The 13,386-nt window shown below is 35.8% G+C and overlaps 1 protein-coding gene across 1 annotated transcript; it reads right to left on the minus strand.

The window, feature by feature from the left end:
- Positions 1 to 603: 603 nt before the first annotated feature.
- Positions 604 to 5,095, minus strand: LOC106053599 (40S ribosomal protein S9). Its single transcript, XM_013209177.2, has 5 exons — positions 4,945 to 5,095; positions 2,124 to 2,355; positions 1,754 to 1,940; positions 997 to 1,100; positions 604 to 732 (listed from the first exon to the last, which is right to left on the minus strand). The coding sequence occupies exons 2-5, from the start codon at positions 2,341 to 2,343 to the stop codon at positions 659 to 661; spliced, it is 585 nt and encodes a 194-aa protein (XP_013064631.1). The 5' UTR covers positions 2,344 to 2,355; positions 4,945 to 5,095; the 3' UTR covers positions 604 to 658.
- Between the last annotated feature and the right edge of the window lie 8,291 nt (positions 5,096 to 13,386).

Consider the following 13,386-nt stretch of genomic DNA (forward strand, 5'->3'; position numbering starts at 1 on the left):
GACTGTACTTACTAGATATAGATATCTATTTCTAGATCTAGTAATTCTAGTATCATCTACTAGATCTAGAGATAGTACAGTAAAACTGAGTAACAGTGCTGTCTTAGAAGTCTCTAAGTCACAGTATACTCTCTACTCTAAAACTCTAGCTCGACTATAACTATAATATAAATAATCTAGTCCTAGATCTAGACTATTTTCTAGACTAGTAGATCTAATCTAGATTTACGGTCTAGTCTTAATTTTAATATCATGTCTCTCTAGATTTAGATAAAATAGATCTAGCATTTTTCATTTAATTCTAGATCTATCAAATCTTTGTATCTAGATGTAGATCTAGGTTTGTTTATTAAAAAATCACTTTTTTTTTTTTTTTTAAAGAGATCGAGATAGACTTTTATATTATGCAATTTCAGGAGATTTCCAGGAGCTCCTGAAAAATCAGGAGGCCGTGGGAACCCTGAAATCCCTAACTTCAAGCACAGTGTGCACTTTGGATTACTGTTAGGTCATTCTAATGTGCAACATAAAAACACAACTGAAACTAAGTTTTAGTGTCATCACTTAATTACGGTACTTAAAATTTTTTTTTTAAAACAAAAATGTATTTGAAAGTAAATTTAATTTGCACAGTAGACAGTTTATGTAGCTTGTTAAATTAATCTTCAGCCTCTTCATCTTCAGCAGCTCCACCAGACTGACCTTTCTTAGCATTCTTCCTCTTGACACGGCCTGTTTAGAGGGAAAAAAAAAAAAAAAGATCAATAATTCAAGCTAACAGCATTTAAACCAATTTCAGCCTATCAAGCAAACAACCCAACAGTAGAATTTTAGCAACACGAAATTCAGAAATACAGGTTAAGCATTTATTCAACTATAAGTACAAGTATTAAGAAGGTCAAAGGATCTTCTAATATCAAACTGTACACTTTGAAGAAGCATTTGAAAGTTGATTATATGTAATACAGTATTACAAAATTTGTATAATGAACATACCAGGTCTGCCTCCACCATACGGAGACTTCAATGAAAAATCAATGTGCTTCTGAGAGTCCAAACGAACAACATAACTTGGGATGTTGACAACCTGTTTACGAACTCTGTTGATATAGAGCAATGGAATATTTTTAAAATTCTTACAAAATAAAAAACCCATTGCTTTGGACATGAAAATTCTTTTGCACACTGAAATGATTCTGGCCATGTGCATCTTTACTTTCTTAAAATTTTACATGCTACCCCACTAGCTTATGTGGGTGAGTTAAATCCACTCCATATGAAAGTTTAGACGAAAATGTAAAACTGTACTATTTAATGTGAAAAAATGCAATGTCTAATTCCACATTGTTTTAAATTCGCAATTAAGCAAAAAAATTCAGTAGTTGAGTAGTTTATGTGATCATTTACACTACTAGGTATAGACTATAGTCTACTGTTTCAATAAAAATTTACCTGAACATTAATTAAAATTAATGTATTTTATCCATAGACATAAAGGCTCAAGCCCGAATGCATTAAGGCTCAAGCCCCAGTGGTCTTAATGTTTATAATTATCAAAACCTAGCGGTCAGGCAGTCACCACAGACCCAGTTTGCACTGATTTTAAGAGTGAGGCTTGCTTTTCATAGGAAAACATACCTACAAACAAAAGTTTTGACTAATATAACCTGAATAAAAAGAACACATAGTCACAACAAATCATAGACATTAGACATTGCAAATTTTAAAGAAAAAAAAATAAATTAAATTTTACCTGATGTGTCTCTGTCTAATAAGCACACGAGCATGGTGGATACTTTTGGCAAGACCTAATTTGAAAACTTGAGTTTGAAGTCGACGCTCCAAAAAATCTTCCAATCTAAGACCCAAAACGTAATCAAGTTTCATTTTGCCCTCATCAAGCACACCAATCCTAACAAGTCGGCGGAGGAGAGCATTACCTGTGTATGTATATATATATAAAAATATGTTAAGAACATGTATATTTTATTTACTAATATCTTGTGTAAATGAAAAAGTAACCATTACCAAATTTAAAGCATTTTGAAAGTATTCAAATGGACAGCTACACTGCACAGTCTGATACAAAACAAAACTAAAGCTAATATTTTCAAATTCCATACCTTCGAATAGACGCTTTTGATCTTTTTCATCAAGTGTCAACAACTCTCTGGCTGCTTTTCTGATTTTTCCTAATGTATACTTGACTCTCCAAACTTCACGTTTATTACGAAGACCATATTCACCAATAAGTTTTAACTCTTGGTCAAGACGTTCCTTCTCAAAAGGACGACGTGGGGCAGTATAAGTCTTACTGTGAAGAGTGGGAACACCTCCCGGCATTTTGAAATTAGGCTGAAATTAAAAGTTTTAAAAAATCAATAATTTATAACAAGTCCCCCATGCCCATATATATCTGGTAATTTCACAACCATGACAATGGCAGCCACTAGACAAGACCGCCAACTGTTACGCAAAATCTCCCCAAAAAATGACAGCCAGTATGAAAATACAAATTTAACCTGTCCCGTTACGCTTTCCCCCTCTACACATGCTTACGAGTGGTCACAGGTAGAACTACGCCGTCTTGTGCAGAAATATATATATATATAAAATAGAAAAAACCCAAACAAACAGAAGAGGTGGAGTGAACACATTACGCCTAAATCTATATGTCGATTACTTCTTGATAGCAATTAAATTTAGTCGATAAATGAACGCGGGAGTGGTGGGTTGGTATAATTAAGTTAGCTAATATTACACCAATATGTCTTTAAAGTTCATGTGTAGAAATTAATTATAATTCGAGCTTTAAAAAGTCTAATGCAAAAAAAAAAATAATTGAAGCACTGTCGATTCAATGAGTCTGTGACTAGCGTGACATGTGTCAAGTGAAGTAAGTGAATGCACAATAGAAATTTAATCTAGCAGTCCTTTTGAAAACTTTCAAATAAATGATTTAGTAGCCTGTCTAGACTTTTTATTACACTTTTCTTTTTGTAGCCACTTTGTCCCACTTTTGGTTGTCTTGTCTTACACACGTCACACCACGGCCACTACTTTGGGCCTAGCTTAGCTGGTCGCGCTAGGGGAAAAAAATCGCCTCTGGGGGGGGGGGGGGGAGTACTCTCTCTAGTCTACCTACGGGGCACTTTTTCCCCCCGTAGCACAGCTCCACTAGCGCAGTGCGTGCCTGTCTCACCTTAGCCTTTATGGTACCAGTCAGATAATTGCTAGTCTCCTGCTCTCTCTCTCACCTGCTTTTTTTTTTTTTAGAGCGTGTAATGGTATGCTTAAGAGACGTGGAAAAAAAAAGGGGGGGGGGGGAGACTTCATGTAGTATACTCTCTTTTGATTTTGACAATCTCTTAGAATTTTGATGTTTCACACAATGGCCATTTAGTGCACCTGGTCGATCAATAATTGTAGGCTCGAGGTCTACAATGATATTGCGACTTTTTTTTTTTTCAGCTGCCCATTGATGCCAATTTATTATTATATATATATGGGCACCTAAGTGCTATAACATTTGTACATATTTGTTGCATATTAAATGGTTTAAAATAAATGGTTATACGTTTTGCATACACCACATTAACTTTTTACACACAAGAACACATACATAACTTAAATATACATTTTCTACTATATTATTTTATCAAACAACAAAATTATTCTTGTAAATGTTTAAAAAAAAACAATAACAATTTGTTTATTTCCCCATAAGTACTGTGTCAAGTTATTTCCCTTCGATGACTAGCGTCATATGACGATATGTTTTCTTATTCAGAAAGGTAAAACTTGTTGGCCACCCCCTACTTACATGTTAAGTGGGAAAGGAGAGTCTGGGTTGTACAATTTATCTGTTTATAGTGCCTATTTAGAAGCATTATATCTGGGTTTTAATTGGGTAATGCATCTAGGGGCTTAAAAATCGTCTTAGCTCCAGACCCTATCTCGTTCTTCCCCTTGGGAGAAAAAAAGCTAAGTTTTACAGTAGTCTACTTTGACCCCAGATAAAATTACTTTCTCTCAATATAAAAGGGGGCTGTACGTGTCGGAAGTGTGACAAAATAGTCCATGCGCAATATTTATACGGAAGTTGGGTAGTAAACATTCAAATAAAGAAGATTTAATAATAATACATCGAGGTGGCCGATATGCGAGACGAAACCCGGGTGGCCGACAACCATCCTTTACTCTAGATATAATTATTATTTAGCTTTTAAATATATATTTAAGATACATTAAAATTAATATTCATGTGATTTTTTAATGTTATTTAACTTTTAATTAACATTATGAGATAATATTTTAAGTGAGAAAATATGTTCATCTGACATGGCATTCATTCATGGCCACCCCCCCCTCCCTGGTGATGTCTAGATCTAATTAATCTAATTCTAATGTACATGATCTGACTTATTGGAGATGGCCTAAAATCAAATGTATAATTAAATAAATACAAAATCAACTAAAATGTTTGTTTTTACGGCTAAATACATTGATAAACATAATAAAGGAAAAAATTCATTTTTAATTTTAAGTGGCAGTTTTGTCTCAATTAAGAATCAACAAGATTTCGTTTAAAAACAATTTGATGTGATCATCATTTCATTTTTAGACATCTAGTCTAGTCTAGATCAGACATGGACCATTATTATCGAATTATTTCGCCACCAATGCGCTAAGTTAAGTGTACGTCAATACGCCTTATACTGTTATACGGCCATATTGTAATTCATGTCTTCGTCACTCGTGTCCACGTGGTTTTAACGCATTTATTTTAGAAATTTAATCTTCAAAATCTGATCCTTCATACTCAGTACAAATCATTCTTTCAATAGATAGGTCTAAAAGTAAAGCCATAGTTAGCTAATTATCAATATACTAAACTGGAAATTCGTTTAAAAAAAAAAATTAAGGCAGAGCTTGATCACTTACCAACCGTTCTCAATGAAGTCCGGGACTAAAAAGAACGGAAAAGGTGGAAAAGGAAGTGAATGTTGTAAAATGAAAATACTTAAAAACAGTGACTCGGATTTAGATCCAAAACAGTGACTCGGATTTAGATCCATATAAATAATAATAGATCTAGATCTAGACTCTAGATCTAGATTTACATTTGATTATCCAATCATGACGTCTTCAAAATATATAAAATGTTCAAAATATAAAAAAAATAGATCTAGATCTAATAACTAGAAAAAAATATTTTTTTTAAAGGACATTATGATTACCTCTTTAGGCTCCTTTATACTATTTATAGATCTAGAATCTAGATCTACATCTTCGATTATTTTGCTCTTCAAAAATAATGAATGTTAGATTTTAAACAAATAGAACATTTTTTAAACCCTATTTCATTGCTACCAACCCCGAGAAGAAATCCTTGTTAAAGCGAATGCATTTATATCTACTAGACCAGGAAGGCCTAAAATACGACGCGAGGGCCAGATCCGACTGCAACGCGGGTCTATCTGGTACGTCAAACTTTTGTATGTAGAACAATAAATCGGCATATTTAAAAAAATATGAATAAAAATAAGAAGCATTAGGGTAATCTCGGTGAACTTTGAAAGATTTCAATCAATGTGATATTCCAATTTAAAAAAAGGTGTTTTTAGTTGTAGTTTTAGTTTATGAGATGACATTGTCATTGACGTGTGATTAACACAAGGCACCTTTTATGTTTTCCTTTTCTTTTGGTAGCAACGCGAGTGGTAGGGCTTATAAGTAGAGTAGGCCTATTCAACGTGTGTGTGTGTGTTGTGTGCGCGCGCTTATTGATGAAACTTTTTTGCTCAGCATAATAACAAGCAATGAATTGAAAGGGAATAATTTCTTTAACAAGGAGTAGCCTATCAACCCCCTCCCCCTGAAATGAAATCCAACCCCCCCTTTCTGAGTTTAGTTACAGATTTTTTGCTTTGATTTTGTTTATTTTAGGTGAGATTTTAATACTAAACCATCATTTGCTCGGTGCAGCCAAGGGGTTTTGAGTTTAAAACCCCCTACCAGGGGTTTTTCCCTATCTATGGCTAGTAGAAACAAGAAAGAGTGTAAACAGCCTTGTCTCACTCCTGTTTGGACTTCAAATGCCTCTGTCAGTTGTCTGCCGTGCACTATTCTGCAAATCATCTCCTCATATGACTTCTTGATGATATTTGTAATTGACAGCAACAGACCAGAAGCGGAATGGTATACAGTGGAAACTGTGAAAACAGCTAGATGATCTTGACTTTGCAGATGACTTGGCTCTTCTTTCTCACACACAGCAGCAGATGCAGGAAAAGATAAATGTTGTTGGAGACAATTCAGCTAGAATGGGTCTTACCATAAACAGAGGGAAGAGCAAGGTGTTTAAGGTAAAGGCACCAACAATACACTCATTACAGGTGAGGCGCTGGAAGAGGTGGAAATCTTCACCTATCTCGGCAGTATCATAGACCACCATGGAGGAACAGATGCAGATGTCAGAACCCGCATGGGAAAGCTCGAGCAGACTTCCATCAGCCGAAGAACACATGGGGATCTAATGAAATAAGCACCACCACCAAGATTAGGCTCTTTAACACCATTGCTAAGCCGATACTACTTTATGGAGCAGAGACCTGGAGAACCACCGTCACTACCATGAAAAAATCCAGGTATTCATCAATACCTAACTGGGGAAGATTTTTTTAAGCTCCGCTGGCCAGACAAGATCTCGAATAAGGAACTGTGGCAAAGAACAAAACAGCAGCCCATTGAAGTAGATATCCTTCAGATACGCTGGAGATGGATAGGTCACACCCTGCGCAAGCCTGCGTCCAACATAACAAGGCATGCTCTAACCTGGAACCCCAAGGAAAGAGGAAGAGGGGACGGCCCAGGAATACATGGCAAAGCGATATGGAAGCAGATGCCAAGCAGATGAGCAAGACGTGGGGACAGTTGGGGAGACTCGCCCAGAACCGAGATGCCTGTAGGAAGCTGGTTGGTGGCCTCTGCTCCAGAAGGGACCACAGGCAGAGATGAGATGAGATGACCAGGGGTTTTGCAGTTAAATCCCTCTCTTCTATAAAACAAAACAAAAAAATATGCAAACGACAATCCCCAAATTCCAAGAGCATAGCAAAGGAAGGTTTTGATTAAAAAAAAACCTCGGAAATTAACGATAAAACCCTCTCTTCAATATATGACAATCCATTCACCAGTCATCAGATTCTATGAGCGTAGCCAAGTGTAGTTTTGTGTTTAAAACTCCTCTCCAGCGGGGTTTGCAGCTAAAAATAAAATATGAAAAAAGCAAATTACACACTCAAAATTCTATGAGCGTAGCCAAAGGGGTTTTGAGTTTAAACCCCCCTTCTTCGGGGTTTGAAGCTAAAAAATACCTCTTCAATATAAAAAAAACAAAATTGCGCACTCAAAATGCCATGAGCGTAACCAATTCAAGGGGGGTTTTGAGTTTAAACCCCCTTTTTCAGAGGGCTTTAAAACCCCTCCAAATGGTTTTGAAAATCTCCCTATAGAGAGTTTTTAGGTTTAAAACCTCTCTCTTCAATGTTATTCTAAAGCAAACTATAGTCACCTACTTCTAAGAGCGTGGTCAATAAAAACATGCCAATATTCATAAAGTGGACATGATTCAATAATGTCAGTTTTGAAATACATAAACGTTTATGTTTCAAATAAAAAGAATGTGCTTTTAAAACTATGATTATGCACCAAACATCTTTTAGTACAAAGACAAAGCGTGTTAATCTAAATATAAATAAAAACTTTACATTATAAATTCGCATTACACACATAGCAGCGATGGCTGGCATATTTTAAACTTTTGTCTTCACCTTTGAGTGGGCTAGTTAACATGTAATATTCCTTATTTTTTGTCCTTAAATGTCTTTTGGGAAATCCAAATTAGGCCAACAAATAGCCTGTTTGACAACACATTTTATGACTTACACAAGATAATTGTGTATAATTAGAAAAATGTCCTTTGCCAGCTTGTATTTTTCTTTAAAAGTAATGTATTGGGGACTGAGAAAAGACGATAATGCAATCTTAACTATGTATAGCAGTTCAATTATTTTTCCCCTTTGGTTTCATAGTATACCCATGTCTCATATGGGCCCTATTGGTCATAAGTCATGGGCCCAAGCGCAATGAGCCCCTTAGCACCATATTTGCTACTCCACAGGCTGTGGGCTCCTAATGGTCGTGGGCCCGGCTCATTGAATCCATACGCGCCATGTATGCCACACCACTGTCCCAAAAGCGGCTCTAACGATTTTCCTATAAAACAGTTAATCATATGTTTATCGCTGAGAAAATAATTACTAGCTCGTCGTGAAGAAGCAAAATAAATTTTTAAAAATCTATTTTAAAAAAGCTTAACTAAGAGGAAGAACTCCACATTTATAATAATATATCATTATATATCAATCCTGTAAGATTTATTTCTCGTTTTAGTATTAAACAAAAATTATTTAATTAAGTAATTGTTTTTATTTATGTATTCATGTTTCATTTTAGGAACAATGAATAAATATGCAAAGTTTCAACTTGATCCGTGAATGAGAAGTGGGAGAAATAATGTGCTCAAAATGTGTATCAGATAGACAGAAATAAGACACAACACAATTCTATTTAGCATAGTTTGAAGTACCGTGGTCTGTCTACCACTGTTCGAGTAACACTGCTCTAGTGACAGACTAGTGAGTAGACCTAACTGTAACCCAGGAAATCTAAATGTGACATCTTTGTGCTACGTGTTTTCTTAGTGTTTTTTGTATTTCTTCCAATGTGACAGAAAAATTCAACCCGACAGAAAGTGTACACACCAAATATAAAGGTAAACACGTTGTTCAATTAAAATAGTAATAGTTCATCAAACCATTCTTGAGCACACATAGCTAGTCCCTTGAGAGATCTACACAGGTCTACACTATTTTCTTTTTCACTTATTTTATTAACTAGAGTCTAGAAATCAACCATGTTCTCCAGGTGATAGCGAGTTTAAAAACCAAACAACAACAGAATATTAATATAGAACCACTCAATTACCTTTTCATAGATAATAGGTGGTTTACCTCAGCCACCTTTAAATTTTTGGACTATAACAAACTCTTGAAATGGTTTGTAGCCTGTTTGAGTTTATGCACTTCTTATGCACTGTGTACAAACTGTGACAAAGCAACGTACGGGGTATTTTTGAGTAATTTCGCATATTATGGAATGTTTATTTTTCGGCATGAATTTGTCAGATTTACCCTAAAGCAAAAAATTATTTTAGATCGAAATAATTTTGAATTTAAAAGACAAACTAGAGCATCATATTCAAGTATTGCAATTATGATTTTTGAACGCAAAACTTTTTTTTTCTTGTTTAAACCATTCCTCTTATTTGCTTGCAAATTTTTCATGGGTTTAAAAAATTGGACACTGGAAACTGGACACAGATTTCAAAAACGGTTCTAACGATTTTCCCAGAAATTTGACAGTCCAATTATATCTTTGGGTATAGTGCGGAAATTCTCACTGACGTATATTCAAAATAAACCAAATTTAATTTTAAAATGATAATATTTTTTTTAAATAGGACGGTCATATCAGAATTTTCACCGTGTTACAAATTAGCTATGAAATAAAATCATTTCCTGTTAGTTTCCATTGAGATAAAGTAATGTAAAGTTCCCCATTCAGACCTTGCGATCCATGAGCATAGCCAGGGGTTCAACCCCATCCCCCCCAAATGAAATCCCCCTCTCAGGGGGGGGGGGGCGAAATTTAGTGACTGATTTTTTGCTTTGATTTTGTTTATTTAAATGATATTTTAATACTACACAATCACTTGCCCCAGCGCAGCCAAGGGGATTTTGAGTTTAAAACCCCTGCCAGTGGGTTTTGCAGTTTAATTCCCCTCTTCTATAAAACAAAACAAACAATAAATAATGAAAACGACAACCCCAAATTCCAAGAGCATAGCTAAGGAAGATTTTAATTTTATCCCCCCCCCCTCAAAAATTTACTATAAAACCACCTCTTCAATATAAAAAAAGCAAATTACACACTGAAAATGCTATGAGCGTAGCCAATGGGGTTTTGAGTTCAACCCCCCCCCCTTCAGCGGGGTTTAAAGCTAAAAAATACCTCTCCAATATATAAAAAAAGCAAATTACACACTAAAAAATCTTTGAGAGTAACCAAAGGGGTTTTAAGTTTAACCCCCCCCCCTTCAGCGGGGTTCGAAGCTAAAAAAAATACCTGTTCTGTAAAAAGAAAAAGTAAATTACACACTCAAAATGAGCGTAGCCAAAGAGGGTTTTGAGTTTAAACCTCCCTTCATCGGGGTTTAATGCTAAAAAATACCTCTTCAATATAAAAAAAAAGTAAATTACACACTAAAATTCTTTGAGCTTAGCCAAGCCGAAGGGGGTTTTGAGTTTACCCCCCCCCCTTCTCCAGATGGCTTTTTAAAAAAAAAAGTTTAAAACCACTCCAGATGGTTTTGAGTTTAAAATCCACCTACAAAGAGTTTTGAGGTTGAAAACCCCCTCTTCAATATTATTCTTAAGCAAATTATACTCACCAAATTCTATGAGCATAGCTTAATGGGGTTTTGAATATGTAAAAAAAAACTCCAGAGATTTTTTAGTTTAGAACCCCCCAACAGACGATAAAACTTCCCTTTTCGATATAAAATCTAAAGCAAACTACAGTCATCTAATTCCAAAAGTGTAGCCAAGAGAGGTTACAAATTTCTACCAGTGGCTGGGCTCCATTAATAAAGTGCAGTGGATAGCAGGGGCGGACTGGCTATATGGGCAAACGGGCAAATGCCCAGTGGGCCGGCACCTAATGGGCCGGTCTGGTCGCGACCAAAGAAAAAAAAATTCAATGCAGACAACTTAAAAACAAAAGTGACAGCAGCAAGACACAAAGGCCCGAACACGTTTTGTTGTTGTTTTTTTTGTAAATTATTATTACAATTAATTTTGTTTGAAATATAACAAGAATATAATTTAAAGAATTACACTATACACTGTATGTATTATCATTTGTAAAACTTTAGACCGTACTTTCTGCTATGCATGAGCGGCATGGCCTTCAACACTACTTTGATGTCTTCGAGACTGTGTTTGGCCTGATCATTTTGCTGGTCGGCATTGGCCTTTGATGGCACTCCTATTTTTCTTTTGCTCCTTCCCTCACCCGTTTTTTGATGGTTCCATGAAAGTTAACGAAAAAGAGGGATGGGAGAGGTTCAATTAGTAAACATTGATATAACGCGGCAAAAGGGGAGACAATTAGCTCTTTAACAAAACTTAATAGAAGTTAACAAACACATACACACAGCCGCGAAATTGCAAACCACCCAACTTATTAATAGCTCAATATGGGTATAAAGTTCTACTTTCTGCGATTTGAAAAGAAAAAGTAAGTTTCTTGTTGTTTATTTGTAATAACATAGATCTAAAAATACTACACTTAAGGCTTACAAAAAAAAATTATTATTTAATTAAAACATAAATCTAGATCTAAATCAATTTCATAATATTTTGATTAATCATTTAATGGCAAACTTATGCTTAGTATGAAGTCATTAATATTGGAAATTATTACAATAATTAAAATAATTTATATAGCACTGTCACATCCGATATTTAATAAAAGGAGATTTAGAATAATTTATATTTTAAATAATATATTCATATACAAATCGCGTTTTTGAAAATGTACTAGGACGAAGCAAGAGCTTTTCACATTTAGAAGTACCTCTCTAACCGTTCTGCTTTCTCTTATCTTTTAAAGGAATATATATAGATCTATCTATCTATCTATCTATCTATCTATCTATCTATCTATAGTTCGTCCATCATATTTCGATTATGACCATTTTGTCATCCAGGGGGCTGCGGGCCTTGCACTGGAGTTTTATGTCTCCTCATGTGGCTGGTGAGACCTATGTGAGCCCGGAATGTTCGGCCGCACACTAGGCAGGTTATTCCAGCTGGAGCTAGTGTCATTGGCCTTGCTTTTCTTCTCTGGCGTTTTTCTTCTGAAGCGTTGTTCTCTTTTCCTCAGCAACCTGTGCGCCGGTTTCACAGCGCGACGTCATGATGCTCTGTCATGTGCCTCTGTCTCCCAGGTGGCTGTGTCTATGCTGAACGCCTTCAGAGAAGCTTTCAGGGTGTCCCTGAAGCGCTTTCTTTGACCACCTTGCGATCGCTTTCCTTCGCTTAGTTGGCAATACAAGAGTCGTTTAGGGATGCGGTGGTCTTTCATTCTGCATACGTGTCCTGCCCATCGCAGCTGGGACTGCATCAGGATTGTGTGGATGCTTTGCAGACCCGCTCTTTGAAGGACTTGAGTATCTGGTATTTTGTCTTGCCATTTGACATTCAGTATTTTTTCACAGACATGTCATGTGGAAGTGATTCAGTTTCTTTGCATGTTAACTGTACACTATCCATGTTTCTGAGGCATAGAGCAATGTGGGGAGGATGACGGCTCGATAGACCCCTAGTTTTGTATTTGTGGTGATACCACTTTAAAGGAATGGGTTGCCTGAGTCAGCCAGGAAAACCAATGATTTAGCATATTTTAAGTCACAGATCAACATGCATGACAAATTTGAAATGCGTAGGACCTAATTATTATATATTTTTTGAAGAAACGTCTGTAATCTATAAGTAATACCAAAAAGTTTGAAACTGCTATTGTAGTGTTTATAGCTTTCAGACTACATACATGTATAAATAGAATACATTATATAAGCCTACGAAAGCATACATCCAGTTTTGATGCGTTATCAAACCTTATATATTTTGAATAGAATTAGGCTTACACCTATGATAAAACACATGGGCGTAGACGAGAGGGGAGGAGTTCAAACCATCACTGGCCTCAGATCACATTGTTTGAAAGGGAAACTTTACTTACTTCCTCATTGCAGCCAATTCCTCATTAAAGCATTTTACCATTTTCTACCAGTCGCTGGACTCCACTGAATAGAAGATTTAGTTTTTGATTTTTTTAGCGGAAGAGTAGCATGCTAATTGCACTGTATACCTCAAAATATGCATTTTTGAAAGCTTAAAATAATGGAAATAATGCTTCGCCCCGGACCCCACTGGGGGAGCTTACAGCGCTCCCCCAGACTCCCTAGCTGTCCCTTGGCGATGTGTACTGCCTTTCATTAATTATAGGAAGAGAGTATTCTAGGGTAGAAAAAACGTTTAAAAGAATGAAAGATAAGAATGTAATGAAGATTAATTGCATATACACACACTAATATATATATAAATTGCGGAGGGGGTTTAAAATGCCCACCCCACCGAAAATATATGACATGCCATTTGTGGGCCGGTTTATATGGTAATGCCCTGGCCGATTTTG

The sequence above is a fragment of the Biomphalaria glabrata genome, chromosome 2, assembly GCF_947242115.1.
Source record: "Biomphalaria glabrata chromosome 2, xgBioGlab47.1, whole genome shotgun sequence".
Classification (NCBI taxonomy): domain Eukaryota; kingdom Metazoa; phylum Mollusca; class Gastropoda; family Planorbidae; genus Biomphalaria; species Biomphalaria glabrata.

What these genes read in the sequence shown, in the direction of transcription:
- LOC106053599 (XM_013209177.2), bottom strand. Translation starts at nt 2,343, where the DNA reads ATGCCGGGAGGTGTTCCCACTCTTCACAGTAAGACTTATACTGCCCCA. An exon ending in TCAAAAGCGTCTATTCGAAG is followed by an intron (nt 1,941 to 2,123) that starts GTATGGAATTTG and finishes ATACATACACAG; the next exon opens with GTAATGCTCTCCTCCGCCGA. An exon ending in GTATGGTGGAGGCAGACCTG is followed by an intron (nt 733 to 996) that starts GTATGTTCATTA and finishes CCCTCTAAACAG; the next exon opens with GCCGTGTCAAGAGGAAGAAT.